This window comes from Syngnathus leptorhynchus, chromosome 20, assembly GCF_054491065.1.
Source record: "Syngnathus leptorhynchus isolate UIUO chromosome 20, UIUO_Slep, whole genome shotgun sequence".
Classification (NCBI taxonomy): Eukaryota; Metazoa; Chordata; class Actinopteri; order Syngnathiformes; family Syngnathidae; genus Syngnathus; species Syngnathus leptorhynchus.
The window spans coordinates 5,353,849-5,373,013 of NC_141214.1; the positions used below are offsets into that span (position 1 = coordinate 5,353,849).

Genomic DNA, 19,165 nt, shown 5'->3' on the forward strand with positions numbered 1-19,165 from the left:
TTTTTACGTCACTTTTCTCTGTCGTGGCTCGGACGCACGAACTGCAACATAAAAAAAAGCTGTAAAACTTAAATTGAAGCACATTTGCAAAATGACTTTAATTGTCATTGTTTTTGCTCATTCCTTGATCCATTTACAGACAATTTTTTTTTTTTTTTTGAAGTCATTCAAAGTAAACACATTTCTGGCGGTTGTATTTAAACATTAGTAAATGCTTTTGATACCTCCTCACTCCACCATCGATAAGAGCACATTCTTTCGTTTGCATATTAAGATCCTACAAACAACTCCTTAACAATTTTCTAAGTGCCACAAAACTGGAAAAAAAGCGTAGACGCACGCACCCAGTGCACATTGATGATGTCTGCGCAGTAAAAATCCCCACAAGTTGAGAAAATGGCACAGTAGCTCAATGCAATAAATAAATCAATCAAATAAATAAATAATACATGTTAAATAAATTCATGTTTAAAAAAAATAAAATAAAAAAAAAAGACCTCCCCCCCTGCATTTTTGCACATTCACACAACATCTGAAGCTTTACTTTGACAGTCAAAGTCAATATAAAGGAAAATCTCCTCAGGCTGGATGATGGGCTGGTTTCCATGGCAACTAGCCAGCAAGCGGGCTGATTGGCCGAGCATCTCTTAGGCGGCTACAAAGTGGAGGCTTACAGGGCCACACTGAATGTAGCTTTTATAATTCCTTTGTAGGCGGGATTGGGGTGGAGTGCGGGTTTGGACTTGGTGGTCTTGAGTGGATCGGGGGGGGGGGGGGGGGGGTACAATAAACAGGGCGGACAATCGTAAAAGACTTTGCTGCGACCCCGAAACATTTTTAAGCACATCTACTGCACCACGGCTACGCAAGGGCCATTATCCAAAGTGTTCTTGAGTTGTGAAGGCAGGAAACAGGCAAAAAGGTCTCACGTCAGCGCTCGCTATCCTCTAACAAAGTCGACTTTATTTTTATTTTTTTTTCCATTACAATGATTTCCATCCCCATGCTAGCATTGTCTATATCCGGCACCATTTCTGTCCACATCCGGCACCTTTCCAAAACATTCTTAAGATATCTTGATGCTAGCTAGCATTGTCGGTATTTTTTGTCCAAGTTGTAGTCTGCATCCGGCACTATTCCATAGAAATGTAAACATACAGTACTTAACCCATCCCAATGTCGTCTGGATCCGGCACGGTCCCGTTAATCCTCCCAGGAGCGAGTCAAAAGATGCTAAGGCGGGTCTCCCGTGTTGCTTGAAACGTCACGTGACCACAACAGATGGAGGAAGGAGGGAAGATGGGGGTATTTTTCTGTTCATTTGGATTTCACGGCGTGTATTCGCCATCCCGCCCCGTCTCGTCTCGTTATGACAGCAGGTCGGCGCTGGCGAGCAGCATGGCCGCCACGGTAAGCAGGAGTCGGTCGCGCGACGGGCTGCTGCCGCTCACGCTCTTCTCCAACTTGGGGACTTCGGGGTTAAACTCATCTGGAGTTAAAAAGTAAATAAAGAAATGAAGGGAAAGCAAAAAAAAAAAAAAAAGAGCGTTCATTCAGTGATTCACAGACATGATGCAACTATCAACAAAGCGCTAATTATCATCAGAGTGTTGCTAATCTTGCCAATTTGTCTTTTTTTTTTTTTTTTTTTTATTCGAATTATGTTTTTGTCCTAAGTGTGTGTATGTGTGTGTTCAATCAGGACGAATTAGCGCAGCCTAGCCATTGATTAGAGCCGACGAGAACATTAGCCGCGGGCCAAAAGAGCTCCGAGAGGACATCTTGGGTTATTCGGCATAAGAGCGGACGAGAGGCGCTCATTAAGCCGGCGTCGTATTACATCCACGAGGTCAGTCGAGAAAAGAGACAAACGTGAGGTGATTTTAACACGCAAAATGGTCGTCGTGGCGCTTTCGGACTTGTTGATCAAGTCACAAAACTCTTCACTGAGAAGCCATGAGGCATTTTACTGTTGACCTTTTTATGTTTTCTTTAAAAAAAGAAAAGACCTCAGGCTCTCGCTTTTTTTTTTTTTTTTTTGGCAACCGTTTGACCTTTTCAGTCATCAAACCAAACCCTGTTCTTGTCACCCGTGAGGCCCGCAAGCTGCCAACGTCTATTTTGGTTGTCTTTACATATGAATGAGTGATCTGCTTATTGCGGCCCCCACAAAAATGCGGCGGCGGGGAATTCAGTCACAGCCCGACGCGACGCTTACTGTCGGGCCCTTAGCGCGTCACAGTGGCGGCGGCGAGGCGGTTCAGCGCAATGGCTACCCGCGCGTGTTCGCCCGCCTACGCCCCGTGCGGTGTTTTCTCTGCGTAAGCCGTTTTCCCCCCAAAAATCCTAAAACATGCCAGTTGGGTTCTGAGAGGAGACATAAATGGTCAGATTGATGCTGCACAGACTCCACGCTGTAAATGTTAGTGGGCCGGAACATGCAGTCAAGGGCTAAAGAAAAGGTTAGGCCGCTCATAAAGTGTCTTTAAAAAAAAACACTTACACACAGGAAATACTCAAAATGGCTGTCAGCAATGACTATGCAATTCATTCTATGCTGCTCTTTCTCCCATGCACGTTTTGGCCACTAGGAGGTAGTATACTAAACATATAGAAAACTGCAGCAATAGTGATTCTTTGGAGATGATAAAGAATTGATGACTATTGTCTATGGTGTTTTGTGTTGTTTGCTAGCATTAAGCTAACAAAATATAAATTGCAAAGTCATGAAATAAATGTGATTCTTTGCAGATGATAAAGAATTGATGACTATTGTCTATAGTGTTTTGTATTGTTTGCTAGCATTAAGCTAACAAAATATAAATTGCAAAGTCATGAAATAAATATGATTATTTAAAAAAAAAAAAACTTGCTGTCCCTGAACACTGTGAAGCTTAATTGTAATGTCCTGTTGGTGCGCTATTGATTTGTCAAATCGTCCTCGGCTCCCCTCCCTGAGCGCTCAAGCTAACGCATCCAAGCAAGGCGACACATTGTTTTACGCCTCGCCGGGAGTCCACGGCGGGATTTATCCAAGCGGACAGCCCCCCCTTCTCGCCTATCGACTGATGTGTCCGATCTCGCCCGGGGGGAGTTCAACGTGGCATGTTCGTCTCGCGCTTTGTAAAGTCGAACCCGACTTTGACCTCGTGTTGGAAAGCTTGTTATGACATGAACGTCTCACACGGTCGAGGGTGAGTTTTATTATCGAGACGACAACCACCCATGAAACATTCGGATATTTATGTAGCTAAGATGAAAAAAATTCAGTGTATGGGAAATGACTCACCGATGTTGTGTATTTTGATGCTCGGCCTCACCGTGTAGGCGCTAGCCGTCTGGCTGGAGTCGTCGTCCGAATGAGACACTGAGATAAAAGCGACAGCCAATCAAAATCTTAAACGGTCGAACTAATACTCGACTGGGGATCGTTTAAGAAATTCCGAAACGTGATTAACCCCAAAACAACTGCGTCAAAAGCCAAATCTGGAGGAACCAAAATGGCCGACAAGTAGGCGCTATTTTCTCACCGGTAGAGCAGCAAACGTAGACCCTCATCCTCAAGCAGCTATGGCCATGGTGGTGATGAGTGGGCGTGGCTTAAGAGCAGGTAGACAGTGAGTATCAGAAAAATAGAGAATGGATTTGCATAATCAATACAATGACACTTTTCAAATCTTCACAGGAGTATCCCACTATTGCTGTTGTTAGCCCCGCCCACTTTATCATGTATGTGCAGACTGACATATGTAGAAGTACTCTTGTCCCACGGTGAATTCGTAGCCTAGCGAGAAGGCGCTGTAGCGTTGGAACTTCTCGGAGAACTTGATGGGCGAGTGCGGCGCGTGCGGTCGGTTGCACTCCCAGCGCTTGGAACCCAGCCGCGGGTCACAGGTCAGGTAGCCGCGGTAGCTGACCATGTACAGGATGTATTGCTCGGCCACGCTGCGCTCCAGCGTCCCCCGCAGGCTGGTGTTGTAATGCGGGCAGTAGATGTCCAAGTAGTCGTTGACGCTTACCTGCACCGTGTAGCCCTCCCGCCGCAGCCTGGGGGGAAAAAAACCAAAAAAAAAACAAACACAAATTGTTAATAAAAAATCTAATAATAAAGATGAGTGGTGTACAACCTTCACACCATTTGTGAAGTGCATAGTCATGCCCAGAGGTGTAATACTACAATTCACCAGCAGATGGGAGTATTGTGCTGCTGTGGTGCTTACGTCGCGACGCCGGCCTTCCACACTTTTGTTTTTTTTTTTTTTTTACATCAGAGCTCATCTCTACTTCTCTACACCCGCGCACACACAAGCACAGAGTTACACAAGCGTAACCATGTTATTAGTGGAATCCTCCAGAGACGAGGCTATTTAATTAGAAAATGAGGAAGGAGAAATTTCTTACCTTGATCCTGATCATCTTTCCCATCAGAGCGTGAAAAGTTGCTTTTTTGTTTTTACCAGTCACTCATTCAGAACGTCACAAACAAAAAGGCAGGGGGGGGAACAGACTTTTTTTTTTTTTTAAATATGACAATTCTCATTAAAGTGTTTTACTTGGTACAACTGCCCTTTGACCTCATCTCATCTTTTCTTATGTTACGACTTTCCTGTGAATTTACGACATCGTAATATTCAGACAATTTTCAAAATGTTACGACTTTGATTTCCTAACATGCGCATCTCGGCAGCTTTACGTTTTTGTACGATTTCCCACTAAAACCTTCCGGGTTAATCGACAAGGTGGAATAGGTAAATGCATAAAAGATAATGTTCCTCAATTTCACCAAGGGGGGGGGTTGTAATTTTTTTATACGGAACAAAGCGACGGATGACCACAGCAGCCTCGTATTGGCTGCCGGGGGGGGGGGGGCATTGCAGGCCAGATTTGCCTCAGCACTTCTACTCCACCCCAGCTCGGCTCTGGCGCTCCCGATCGAAACGTTGTAAAACGGCCTCTTAATTGTAGCACTAACTCAATCAGCCGGGACTCGCAGGACGAATTCTGTGTATGTGTCCTGATGGGTAATGAGTTGAGGGAATATCTTAGCTTGTTGGCTTTTGGGGGGGGGGGGTGCGGGGGTGTCTTGTTGCGAGGATCGGCTTTTGTCAAGTTGTGAATGCTACCATGATTATTCTGGGGGTGGGTTCACTTGACATGAACGTAATTGCATTCTGGCCCTGGATTATGATTTTGGGAGAGCGTACAGTGAGTTAGCGAGAGTGCAAGAAGCAGTGGAGACTCTTTCTGCATCAGCAAGTCAAGCTTCTCCACATCTCACAAGCCGCATACATTATGCAATACTATCTGTGCCATCCTTCCGACAGAAACACACAACTGATTGCCGTACATTGTGTCGAAAAAAAAAAAAAAAAAAAGATCCAATACCAGTTGATCACGTTACAAGTATGCAAGTTGCTAATGTAATTCATAAAAAAGCAATTCATACCTGTGAGCTGGAACCAAGTGAAAATGATGGCGGCAATGCACTACTTTTGTCTCAATAAAGCTCCTTCCAATCCTAGCCTGTTACCAAGAGGCCAAATGAAAGTACAACTGGCCACGCATTCATTCTTTAAGTGTCTTAATAGGTGCTGCTGTTTTGGTTAGCAACACAACGATATATATATATATATATATATATATATAGCAAATGATCACCAAATTAATTATTCAAGAAAAATGAAGTAAAAACCCAAAACACACCACCACCACCACACACACACACATCGACATGCCAAGACGTCCTAGGTACGGCCCGCATTAATAATTCAAGGCTTTTTTTTTTTTCTTAAAATAACCCGTCATCCTTTTCAGAATTTCTCTTCTGCTGTCGCCTTTGCGCAAACACGCCCGTGGCCGGCAGAGTGGTCATGGAGTAATTATTTACACGTTGCGCCAGGGAGCACTGATAAGGAGCCCTCATGGGAGATGGTGGGATGCGGAGGCAGCATTAAGCGCCGGGGGGCGGGGCCAGGCTACAATGGAGGGCTTTTTCTTCTGAATAATTGACCGGCCATGGCTTAAGGTTGCCTCGCGTGCCTTTGCACATCACCTGGATGTTTGCCACCCCCAGGCGCTTACTCACCGCTCGCTCTCATCGTGCAAAAAAAGTGTACGGTACACACTGTATCGCCTCAGATAGCATCCGGGGGCGGAAACACATTCACGCTGAATGAGACAGGAAGTGGAATACGAAAAAAAGGATGAGCCACTGACAACTAGAGTGGGCTTGTAACTAGAAACGGCAAGCTTCGCCTTCAGGAGAAATGATCCCGTTCTCATGTTTGGAGGGGGCAAGCCGGGAGATGGAGAGAAGATTTGATGCAAGGCGGACGAGCGAGTCTTCGGAATACAGAACAGGCTGAGGCCAGATTGACTCAGGGATGGAAGGAAGCTCGTGTTAACAAGCAGGCTACAAACTCCATCTGCCGACGCCGACAGACGGCCGCGCTCACAACACTTCCTCTGAAGCAACATTCTTTTTTTTTCATTTTGTGAAGCATATCTACAAGGTGCAACCTCAACAAGTTGAGTCACGTTTAAAAATTCATAACCTACTTACTCTTATTTTACTTCAAACTCACAAAAGCAAAGCTGTGACTAAGGCGAGCCAGAAACTGAGCTGCACTGTGTTTGTTTACTCTTTACAAATACAGCTTGTGTGTTTGTGTATTTACATTGTATCCTTCCCAAATGTAAAAAGCAGCTGGTCAGATTTGCCATCTTGTGTACAAAACACAAAATGCAAAGCCTTGACATTTTTTTTTTTTTTTTTTGGATTGAGATGAAATGTCACATTAATGACATTACCGGACAGGAACATTTGTTTCGTCAAACATGGAGAGCTCGCCGGTATTAAAAGAGTCTTCAGTTTATGACAGCGGATGTTCACTTTCAAAACCATTTTGATAAGCACAGTACATCAATAGGATCCACTCGAACACGTTGACACCTCTTGAACTTTCTCAGGCGGGTAGAAAAGTTGCGGACGCACGCCGACGGAATCAAAAGGAGACCGCTTGGCTTTGTTAATCCGCGTTAATCGCCTCACGCTGTCAAGACTGCGGCTGTCTGGATGAAAAAGGCCAGCCAGCGTTGCATGGCCAAATTGGAGTTAGAAGAGGGTGTGCACACTTATGCAAGCACACCATCTCAGTAGTTTATTTTTACTTCAATTTGTAAGTCACTATAAAGGTAGGAAATATTTTTGAAATGATTGATCATTTTCATCACAAAAACTGGCATTTGAACAAGGGGTGTGTAGACTTTTTATAATACATAACCAACCTCGTTACAAATTTATATCAAGTTGCTCAAGATTTGGCATGGCTCAGCTCAATTTCAGCCAGGAACTCGCCAAGAAGGAAGATAGAGCTAAAATGTCCAAAGGGGCGGGGGGGAGAAAAACCCAGATGAAGGAATATTAAGGCAGCCAGATAAGACTCGAGCCAAAACGTGGAAAAGCCAGGGAGGGAAATTGAAAGATGAGAGCGGAGATTACTCGGAGAAGATGCATAATGCAAACACAGGTGGCTACAAAGGGGAGTCGAGCTGCTCAAGGTGGGGCCGTATTGAAGTCGCCCTGATTTGCTTGCTCAATACGCCGATACGGGTTAAGCTAGGGTGGGGGGGGGGGGGTAATGTTGTGTGAAAGCGTCGTGGCCTTCAAGGTTTTCCAGCAAAACTTTAGTGCAAAGCGTAGCCGTTTGTGGAGTCTGCCGGCGGGGGGTGCAGACGGAATAGTAATGACTGAGAGCTGCTGATTAGAATTAAGGAGAGACACGCTGGCGCACAAAAGCCGTGATTGGCCTCAGGTAGCCTCCGCATTCCAAATGTGACCTTTGGTGGAGCTTCCGCCGCCATCTTGTCAATACAGCGGTGCCTTGAGATGACTCTTGAGTTTCAATCGAAATTCATTTAAATGCCATTCACGTTGAAATGAAAGCATGCTTCAAAGTATCGGGGATCGTGGAGTCTGCTGATACCAGGCACCGATACTAAAAACAAAAAATCATTGGCAGTGTTGGGACATTTAAAATGATTATTATTATCTGAAGTGCTACATTTGCGCAAGCTAACAGGTGTCACATATTGAAGACACACACACACACGTTGCTCATTGATGACCAGCAATGACAGCCAGGAGACGGTGGGAATAAGAAGAGGAGAAGAAAGGGCGATTTAGAGATTGCAAATGAAAAAAAAAAAAAGTGAGGGAAAGACAGACCGAGAGATAAGAGGATTCCCCCCCCCGCCCCCCCTCCCTGTCGGCCTTTATGATTGTCTCCCTTCCCCCTCGTTTCGTGGCGTCTATCGGCCGCTCGGTAACCTTCAGAAGAAGAAGAAGAAGTGGAAATGATGAATTGCGAGAGGGGGGGGCAGATTAGCAAACATGGATGGCGTGATGAAAAATGACAAATAAGGAAGGGGGGGGGGCAGAGGGGAAGGTGACATTGTAGTGGTGGGGGGGTGAAGTGGAGACGCCGGCGGCTTTTAGTCGCTGGAGGACGGCCGTGGGTTGACATGGGAGGAAGGCACTTTGACTGCTTCCTGCTGGGAAGCGCAGAAGGTGGCGGCTAACCTGCGGGGAGCCTCCATCTACGTGCCTGCACCTCCAGTGGCCCGGCCAGATAACCTTCACGCCGCACCGGCTCGACACGTTCAGGCGGAAGGTGTGCAGTCAGTGGAGCTGCAAAAACAACCAGAACTTTGCCCTGATGGAGACACCCCGGAAGGTTTGCCATTTAATTCCATTTATCGCACTTCACTAAGGTGGATTTTACACGACATGTGGAATTTAAGATTTATTATCCCCCCCACAAAAAAATATATATATAAAAAAAAAAAAAAATATATATATATATATATATATATATATATATATATATATATATATATATATATATATATATAAAATATATATATAAAATAAAATATACTATAAATTTTATAAATTTTAATTTTATAAATATATAAAATATATAAATATATATATAATATATATATATATAAAATAAAATATACTATAAATTTTATAAATGTAAATTTTATAAATATATAAAATATATAAATATATATATAAAATATACTATAAATTTTATAAATTAAAATTTTATAAATATATAAAATATATAAATATATATATAAAATATTATATATATAATAATAAAAATAAAAATAAAATATATATATATATATATATATATGGATTAAATTTGCATAATGTTGAAAAATAATCATTATAATGTATGACATGAAAGATGACTCAATCATTGATAAGAACCGTTTCGCCTCGGTTTTAAGTTAATTATCTGCACTCTTAGATGAGCTACCTGACACACGCGCACACATCGCCGACTCAGCACAAGGCGCTCGAGTGACAGGCACAGCGATCCGACGGGCCGCCTCCCACGGGAAGCAAAAGGCACTCATCCATACTGATCTTAAAACAACACCCCCCCCCTTCCTTTCTCCTCCCCCCCTCCCCTCCTGCGTTCCATCACTGTCATTCCGTCTGGCCCTTTTTGTCACTTTCTCCAAATATGATCCTTTATTTTGTTTTCCACTTTATATATCTCTATTCAATCACGCCATCATCCGTCCTCGACTTCCAAGAAGTCTGCTTGACCTTGTTATTTACGATGAATAGCGAAGAAGTTTTGTATTTGGAAGTCTGGCATTTTCATACAAATGAACAGCCCCGTATTTAAAAACAGCAGGCTCCGATTGTCATCTCCACTCGGATGGCGAGGAAAGCGTTTTTGTTTCTTCTCGTCCAGCGTTTGACAAATGAGCCGACAAACGGACCGCTGGAAAGCAACAAAAACGAAACAAATAAACAAATCTCGCTTAACTGAATGAAATGGCGCGATGAAGCATGGCCGAGCTATTACCGATGTTTCCGGCAGAACGCTTCAGCTAACCCTCATCTCTTCGGTTTTTGTTTTGTTTTTGGTGGTCTTTCTGGACTCTACATTGACCCTGACAATCTCCAGCCACCGGGGGGGGGGGGGGGGGGGGGGGGGTCTTGTCCTTCTGCGATACTCCACTGCACATTGCTGCAAGACCTCCTTAAGGGAGCAACAAGAGGAAGAGGAGGATGAAGATGCCGGTCCAGTGTATTACTGATAGCATTACGGTCGCCATGGCAACGGTGTGTGGAGGAGGCGGGATGGTGATGGTCATGACGACTTGGGGGGTGGGGGTCGAAACGTGTCAATCCATCACCTCCCGACTTTTCAGGGTAACGCTTAAACGGCCCCTCACTTAGCAAATCTAAACAAAAGCATGATCGCAAATGGAAAAGCAAGCGTGAGCTTCCACACGGCGCTCGCCTCCGTCCGAGTTTATTACAGAGGGCAGTTCAGAGGGCCAACGCCCTCCATTACACCCATGTCGCTTCAACGCCGACTGCTAGTCAACAGTCAATACACAGTTGGAGCAGTCGAGCGCAACCGAGAAAGGGAGGGAGGGAGGCAGGGGGCGAGCGAGGGGTATCGGATTGGAGCAGAACGTCTCAAACGGTTCCAATTACACTTACAGCAAGTGATCAATTAGCCCGGTGCAACGGTTCAATCAGAGGCTGCTCATTGCAAATGGAAATCAGCGCCACTCTATTTCCCATGCGTGGACAGTGCCAGGGCATGATGGGTAAAAAGAAAAAAAAATAATCTTTTCAGCCTTTTTAATTGTTGTAACATTTGCCGTCGCTCCATCGTAATCTAACGTGTAGCATCACTGATCAATAGGAGATGCTATCGAGGATTAGCCCGGCCTGACGCGCGACACGGCGGAAGGATTAGCAAACGTTAGCTCCCGGGTCACTTCCTCTCTATTTCGCTCACAGCAGCCGCTAATTCTCGAATTAAGAGCAACCTACTTAATATGCTAATTGTGGCCTTTTCAATGAATAATCCATCATTTTTCATGTCAAGCCCCCACTTGCTTAAAACAAGTCCAATTTGGTTTTTTTTTTTTCTTCCCATTGTCCTTATCTGGTTGCCAGGTGGATTGGATGCCTGGCGTTGCGGCCAAATTGCATTGCGGCCATTTGGGAACAATGAGCGGCAGGAATACGCCCACGCCGGTCCACGCAGCAATGGCCGCCTCTTGAGTTCGAGTCGGAATGCAAATAATTACGCCATTCGTACAAACGTTGAATCAAAATACACTACGTTTGCATATTTCCTCTATAACAGTTACTACCTTCCTATATGATAGTGCTTTGGCGGCATCTTGTGGCGATTAAGGCTAGCAACTAGCATTGTTGCTCTTTGGCATTTCAAATGAAAAGAGGCGGCGTGTTCGCAAAATAAGGGCAGATGGATATTTTGAGTCACAAGCAGTTAGGGCAATCTGCTCCACTTAGCCACCAAATGGCTTGCAGACAAAAAGATGCTCGCTGCATTATTGCACACAAGACACCATCGACTTTTTTTTTTTTTTTTTTTTTACTGCAACGTCATCCTGTCGTGTTGCTGCTGAGTTTTGAAATACACTTGTTCTGATGGCCAAAGAAATACGTTTCAATGGTTCGAGCATCTTAGTCAATAACGGCCAGGTGAAGCTTTGCCTTCCCCGGGAGGGTGACAGACATCTTCGGCGTGGCGACGGGGGCAGATCGGCCTATAAGCTGTCACAAAAACGCGCCAGCCTTGACAACGCGTTCCTGTCGCTTCTCCCCCGCCACCTTCAACTTCCTGAGGAACATGTCACTTTATTTATTTTCGGCAAGGCAAAAAAAAAAAACGCAATTACTGGTAAATAAAAAGTCCCCGCCGCTGCCTATATGTACCTCAGCGTCTGGGATGATTTCTCACAGGGTGTATTTGTGTCTCACTAATCCTCGCCATGTATCGCCGGGGTGTTTCCAAGTGGATATGACGGCTGTTGCCAAAGCCCACGCAGTCGTCTCCTGCTGACCTTCGCCGGCTCGCCAGCACAAAGGCATTCTATAAATTCTCAAACGGAACTAAAAAAAAAAACCGATCATGTCCTGTCATTTGACTTGAAATCTACTGTCAACCTTTGAACAAGCGATAGCAGACAGTTCTTTTACTCTTACTTATCGATCCGACCTTTTTGATGTATTTACTTCCAGCGAGGACAGCGACTACTGTAGATTTTTATTCTCACTTTCTTTTTCACCTTTAAGCACGACAGTTGAATTCTAATGGCGTAATTAAAGGCCCTCCCGGTATGTGGCACGTCACCCCCGCAGTCATTTTGCTCTGCCTGCACAATTCGCCTTGCCCATTAAACACATTCGGAACAAGGAATTCGTATAAAAGCTGTGCATATGACGCAGAGACGCACTCAACTATGTTTACAAGTACAAATATGATGTTGGTATAGAAATGTGGCATTGATCGAATGGAATGAATAACAGTCAGACGTTGAAAGAAAAACAAGCAAGTTTTGCTCAAAAGGGTTTCCAACACGATAAAAAATGGAATCTGTTTATTAGCATTTTTTTTCTCCTCCCTCTCTTTAATGGTGCTTTTGCAATCAGTGTGATTTGAACGGAGCGTGATTGCCAATTGTACGTAACAATGAAATAAGTGGCCTAAATATGTTTTTGTTGGTCTACTGAAAAACAAAACAAATACGAGAGAAGCTCAATTTCATTCTAATTATTATTCCTCACTATAGTATGACATCTCCGACTAAATGAATTATTCATTTTTTTATAACTCCCCATCATCGATCTTCCATAGGTGTGATATCACTAACAAACATTCCAGTCGATAGCTTTTTTTTTTGGAAAGCAGTGAATTAATCTGCCGTTAGTGCCAGATCAGCAAAAAATGATGAAGACAAGGTCCTCGACGCAAATCAGTTTTTGACAGTACGGGGCTGCTAATTTGTCATACTAGCTCGACCGTCAACATGCGAGGTCGTGCGTTTTGACGCACATTTTTAACGAGATGGGAAGATAAGTCGGCCTTCGCCTCGAGCTGTCACTCAAAAAAAAAAAAAAAAAAAACACTCCACTGCACATCTGTCTCCTGAAGTATCCTCCGTTATCAATCAATGTAATAATCTCACCGGATAATTAAGAAGAGACGGCGATGGGTGGCGAGAGCCGCATGCGATCAATCTGCGAATTAGCGGACCCGATTATATCCGAATTCCAACTCGGGTTTGGCAGATGGCGAAGTTTAGACGGCGTGGGAGACAGACACCCGGCCACGTTGGTATCGAGCCTCGTAATTGGGAATTAATGGGACGCTAAAACTTTTAATTCCGAGTTTCGGCCCGAGGGGGACAAACATACATTTGCATACAAATGAACACAATTTCCTGTTTGTTTGTGTCACGGCAAATACAAAAGGACGCAAGATAGGAGAATAAAGTGGCGGCTCTCAGAAAAGCGACGAAGCGAGCACTCCAAGCACATTTTGTTTTTCAGATAGCACTTGAGCACGTAACTTTTTTTTAAGATACCCTTCAACAACAACAACAACAAAAATCAACACTATTCACAGAAAATTGCAACTTCATTAAAATAAGGATAAAGCACTTTTCGTAACGAGCTGCAAAAAAAAAAAAAGCACCTGACCGCTCAACTCCAAACGTTGCTTCTGTGTGTGCGTTTGAGATATTTGCTACTCCGATGCTCTCCTGGGGTGAACCTTTCTTTTGGCTGCTCTCTCATTTACACCTGGAAATAACAAGCGAGGGAGAAGCTCTCTCCCAGCTCAAGAGCCAATTAAAGTGGACTGATCAGAGACGGAAGAAGACAGAATGACACTCATCCCGGGGGGGATGGTGCACAAATGCTAATAGTAAAAATGGGGAGTGGGGTGGGGGGGTCGTTTTGCAGTGTAATTAACAAATAGTGTCTCTGTGGACCTTTTTGGTTCCTGATCTTTCTGTGCTTGCACAAGCGTTTTGCATGTCAATGACTTGCATGACTATCAAAACTCCGCCAAGGTTGAACCCGTTTGCGTTTTGCTTACAAACCACGAAGAAGAAGTAAGATGGCCAAGCAAAAAAAAAAAAAAAAACTTTGGGGGAGGAATGCTTGGTTAGATAGCCAGCCGGAAAGCGTATCGCAGAGCATGCACGTCGCCGTCGGGCCGTCCACCACCGACCTCATCAGATTGCATATTCAGCGCTCTGATTAAATCTAAACTTAATTGGACTGGATATCTGGTCGTGATGGAGAGCTCCCCCCAACCGTTTAACCCGCTCTGTCAAGTCAGCATGGGGAAAGCCTGCCAGGGGAATTACGAGCGGGTAAACGAATACCAATGAAGCGGACCACCATGCGGCGTCCATAGGGCCCTCACTAGCCAGACGGAAACGGACCGCCTCGGACGATACGGACACGGCCCTCCTTAATTAGCACTCATAAAGACACTAATTAGCTTGATTAGTTGTCTTTAAGAGTGCACGGAAGCAAGAGTGGCTAATCAAAACTTTAATCAATATGCCTTTTGGGCAAGGGTGGAATAATCAAATGGACTTGATGACGAGCATGTCTACAATTTCCGCTTTTCAATTCGATTACTTACAATCTTTGTGTTGAAATGATGTGTTACTATGTGTACTTTAATGGCACCAGAGGCTTCGTCTATGGAAACAACACCAGCGGGTATTCGAGCAATTTTCACACTAGGAATCTATCTTGTGTGTCACACTTGCTTTTACCGCCATAAACAACAACCTCGGGCTGGATGAAATATTGTCCTCGCCACGCTGCTGGACTCCTAACAGCCCGGCCCAGGTCGTGCTGCATTGCCTACTGTGAAAATAAATAAATAAGTAAAAGATTTAAAAAAATATATAACGATTTATTCCTTCTGTCATTTGTGGCTCGTGCTTTCATATCATTCCATCTTCAACTGAGGCGGTATCTCAATTATAATAAAATATGAGGTAATTACTGCACGCCTTGTACTCAGAAGTCGCCCTTGTGACTAGAAGAAAAGTTTTCCTGCACGTGCCCATATTTGGTCATTGAGTCAAAATTTATGAGGAATATTTATTTTTGGCGGTGCATTAAAACAATTTGCACAGACTGTAGCTAAGGCGCTAATTGCGCGGAGGCGAAGCTGCCGGTATTTTTACAAAATCAAATTAAAACTACATTTGGACATGACGCGCATCCATCGATCCCGGCTCACAAAGCAACCTTGTTGTGTTTTTTGTTGTTTTTTTGATGGGCCATGCACTTACGCTTATTCGCTTAGCCTTTTACAACATTGCGATCCATGTAAATCGTTATTGATGCTTTTACCGCGCTCAAAAGGAAAACTAGGATTCAACTTAATTTCCATGATCAAATCCTTGGTCTTTAAAAGAACACAGAATTCAGTGAGAATGGTTCTTTTGCAAAAAAAACTTTCCCATTTCAACATTTGACCAGATGAGCTTTTTGTCCTCATTCCAAACTCGGTTACAAAAGGCTTTGCAGCCACACAAACAAGCCAGATGAAAACCTCGGAGAAGAACAAGAACACCCCGACATTAATCAGGTTACAGTGCGGAATGTAATCCCGACGAGGGAGAATTCAATTTAAAAATCCAAAGAAAAAGGAGCTCGCTTTACAATATTCAATCAGTGCAATTCCGCTTGCTCTTGAATGCGTAGCCCTCGCTGAGTGATGCGGCCCGCTCCAATGAACACCGGGGGGGGGAACAAAAGAGGCCGAGCTGCAGGTGGACCGATGTAATCAGGTAGCCAAGTGTGCTCTGCGCTTTTGTCTCGGGGTACCGGTGCACACGAATAAGCCGGCCCCCGTGTCCGCATTAGCACGGATCAACTCATCCCACCGCCTATACCGGACCATTCGGAAATAAAAATAAATAAAAAAAGCTGCCCGTGCACTTTACATCTTTCTACGTCAGCCTCCGTGCTGAGATATTGAACGTTCTTTTTCTGGCAAGGAACATCCGACTCTGCGTCTCGATGAGCCCACGCAGCAGAAAAACACTTGGCGGACAGCAAGTAGGACAACACGTCGCAAAAGATTTGGCAAAAATGTATAATAATAGCAAAATTGCTTCTTCTAGTGTGCATCTTGGCCACTAGAGGGCAGTATAATGCATGAGTAAATATCGACATGAAAATCTGAAAAACTTAAAACTTAATAGCAAAAATCAATGCTAGCTTTGTTAGCACGTTTATGACATTTTGCATTAGCTTTAAGCGAGTTGACAGGCTAGTTATGTGGTTTGGTTGAATTGGCGAGGGACGGGGTCATGAAATACCACGTGGGGGAAGAAGGCGAGGCCTGCTGCCACCTCACGATGCTCTCAAGATGTTCCACATCATTGGCAGATGGCCTCCGATGCGAGATGATTTAATGGCCGGCCTTCCTATGTGTGTGATTTAGTGTCTAACCGTGTTTGTGTGTGCAGATGTGTGTTTTCCCACCTCCGTCAGCCATTAGCGGCGACATCTGTAAACAGTTGGCCAGTGACGGACCTGGGCGACAATCAAAGCCATTACAGTTGGAGCAAAACCATATATGTACCTAGATACCGATGCCGCCTTATTTTGGGCCAAGAAAAACCCTGCAAGAATCATCAAAGTGGAAATTGGGTAGCGGGAATAAATCAAAAGAGCACACAGCGACGCCAACGGCGTGTCAAAGCAGCTTTTCGTCATTCCCGGCTGCGCGTTATCATAAAAAGCCATTTTCAGCACGTTGGCACGCACAGCTTGCTTTCGCACTGATCTCATTTCTTGCAGCTGTGCCGAAGCCATCTGCACTAACGCCGCGCTGCCGCGTTGCGCCGCAGGCTCAAACATTAAGTCCGAAGAGTTTGCATCTCGGAAGGGAAAAGGAGCCGCACATTTTGAAATGGTGAAGGCCGCGCCGGTTCCCTGATGTAACCTCGTAGGATTTGTCTGCTTTTGCTGCAAATTGGGTCACTTTTTGCATTATTTTAGCTCCCGCTAGCGCTCGCCTGAATTCATTAACGTGATCACTTTCTTAAGCGAGCTAACATCAATTCTCGATGCTACCAAACGGCTAATTAAAATCGATTCATAAAATGAATGATTGAATCTTTGAGGGTTTTTTTTAAATCTTGTATCCATTTTTTTGTATCTTATTAGATTTTTTTTTATATTGACTCTTTTCTGTTTTGATGTATTTTGATTAGATTTTACACACTTTAATTTTAAAATTTGAATTTATAGGCGGGCTCTGATTGGATGATGACTCTCCCCACCATTTATCGGTATATCCTCATCAAAGTATCACTTTGGCTTTTGGGGACATATTTTCTCCTCATTTGAAAAGTTCCCACAAGCCGTAAACGCTGGTCCGCCAAAAAAGCTTTCCGCCAATCCTTAATATGAATCATCTGCCGTATTTGTAGTCCCAGCTGAGTAGTTTTGGGGGGGTTTGCGGGCAGCAGATGGAGCTTTTGGTAATGAGAAGCAGGAAATTAAAAGAAGGGGGAATTGAGAGGGACGTGCCCGTCTGGCTTGAGACGAGGCGGGGGAGAAAAAAAAAAAAAACAAGAAAATAAGCAAGTATGAGATAGAGGCTGGCGATAGGGGGCGAATACAAATGGACACACGGGATGCGGTGATGGGAGCCAGATAGACGGGAGGGGCGAGTAAAGGGAGGGGGGGGGGGGCTTGTTGAGGTTGTATGAGGAGAGCACATAAAACATTGTGACAACCAGCGACGGACTAATGAGACAAAAGGCATCGATCTCGCCACTATGCGGTCAATCGGACCTTCGGGGGACTGAGCCCAGACCTAAATGCAACTGGAAATATTGCTTGATAATTCAACAGTAAAAGTTGATGAAACAAAGTCATTATTAGATGAGTATTTTTTTTGTGAAAATGATTTTCAGAAGAGTTTGCAAAGATGTTTGAAAAATGCTGTGTGGGGGGGAAGATTTGGACATAAATTTGCCCATGCGCCATAGGTTGCACACCATATGGAGAAGGGCGCAAAAAAAAAAAAAAAACCAACATCCACGTTCTCTCTCGAGGTAGTTCATGCTTGCACAGTGTGAATGAACGACCACGAGTGTGACAAACAAAGAGCAGCACCCGCCCAGGCAGATCGGCGATGTGTTAGAATAATTTCAAGAAGCTGCACACTTACAATAGGTTGGAGCTGTTCCAGTAGACCGCGTGCCGGTTGCTGCTCCTGGACGGTTCCAAGTTGGACAGCACCAGGGTCAGGACGCTTAGGCACACCGTCGCCACAGCCATTGTCATCATCGCCAATCAAAAAAAAAAAAAAAAAAGGAATAATCCAGTCGGACACTTTGCACAATAGTTGACCGCATCCGAGTTACGTTACGTTCAAGTCAAACGCCATCGCGACGACGCCTTTCTTCACTTTGGCACCACTTGGTCTTCTTTTTTTTTTTTTTTTTTTTTTTAAATGGTGCACAAATTGAGCTGGAGTTGTTTAGAGGAGGAGCTTGCACAACTGCTACCTGTCTGGTTGCCTCCTGTCTGGCTGACTGCCTTGCCTGCCTCTCTTTCATTCAGCAGCGCCACTCGCTGGATGCGTGCGCGCACACGCCGCCACGGACGCGCCCTCTCCATGCACCCACGTGTTCATTTTCTGCACAAACGCGCGCGCGCACGTTGCACCGTCTCACGCACAAATAAACACACCACGATTTTAAGCGCATCTGATTAAAAGTACAAATGTTCTAGTAGGCTTTCCCTAACGTCAACAAACACTTTGGACTACTTAATTAACTGTGCAATATGGCGATGTAAAAGCAATAATTCATCATCTCCCTTTCCTGGCCCCTCCCCTTTTCCTTCACTTATCCTGGTTGCTACTACGGGTTGCCTGCCACCTGTCAGGGAGCCCGTGCTGAATCTGGATCCGCATTAATGATTCAACGGGAGCTGGAGCACGGATCTCCGTGTTCAATTGTCTGCTCGCTCCATTTCATTACCCGCATGCAGCGATGTCAGGTCGGATGTTTACGGCCGTGTTTGTCAAATTCTCCCGTCGCCATGGTAACGTCAGTCCAACGCAACTCTCGGTTTGCTTTGAAACTTTACGATTGTGCTGGCAAAATGAGAAATAGGATGGAAAAAGTAAGGTGTGTAAATTATAGATAGCTTCCACTGAATAGTCGTCAGAAAAATAAATACTCAAGTATAGATACCCGAAATCCCCCCCCAGAAATTTTTTTTTTTTTATCGCTGAGAAAATTG

At 44.5% G+C, this 19,165-nt stretch overlaps 1 protein-coding gene across 1 annotated transcript; it reads right to left on the reverse strand.

The window, feature by feature from the left end:
* Positions 1-941: 941 nt before the first annotated feature.
* On the reverse strand, positions 942-18,951 carry efna3a (ephrin-A3a). The gene is made up of 5 exons (XM_085901494.1): positions 18,084-18,951; positions 3,746-4,047; positions 3,531-3,599; positions 3,290-3,367; positions 942-1,489 (listed from the first exon to the last, which is right to left on the reverse strand). The coding sequence occupies exons 1-5, from the start codon at positions 18,200-18,202 to the stop codon at positions 1,368-1,370; spliced, it is 690 nt and encodes a 229-aa protein (XP_085757620.1). The 5' UTR covers positions 18,203-18,951; the 3' UTR covers positions 942-1,367.
* Between the last annotated feature and the right edge of the window lie 214 nt (positions 18,952-19,165).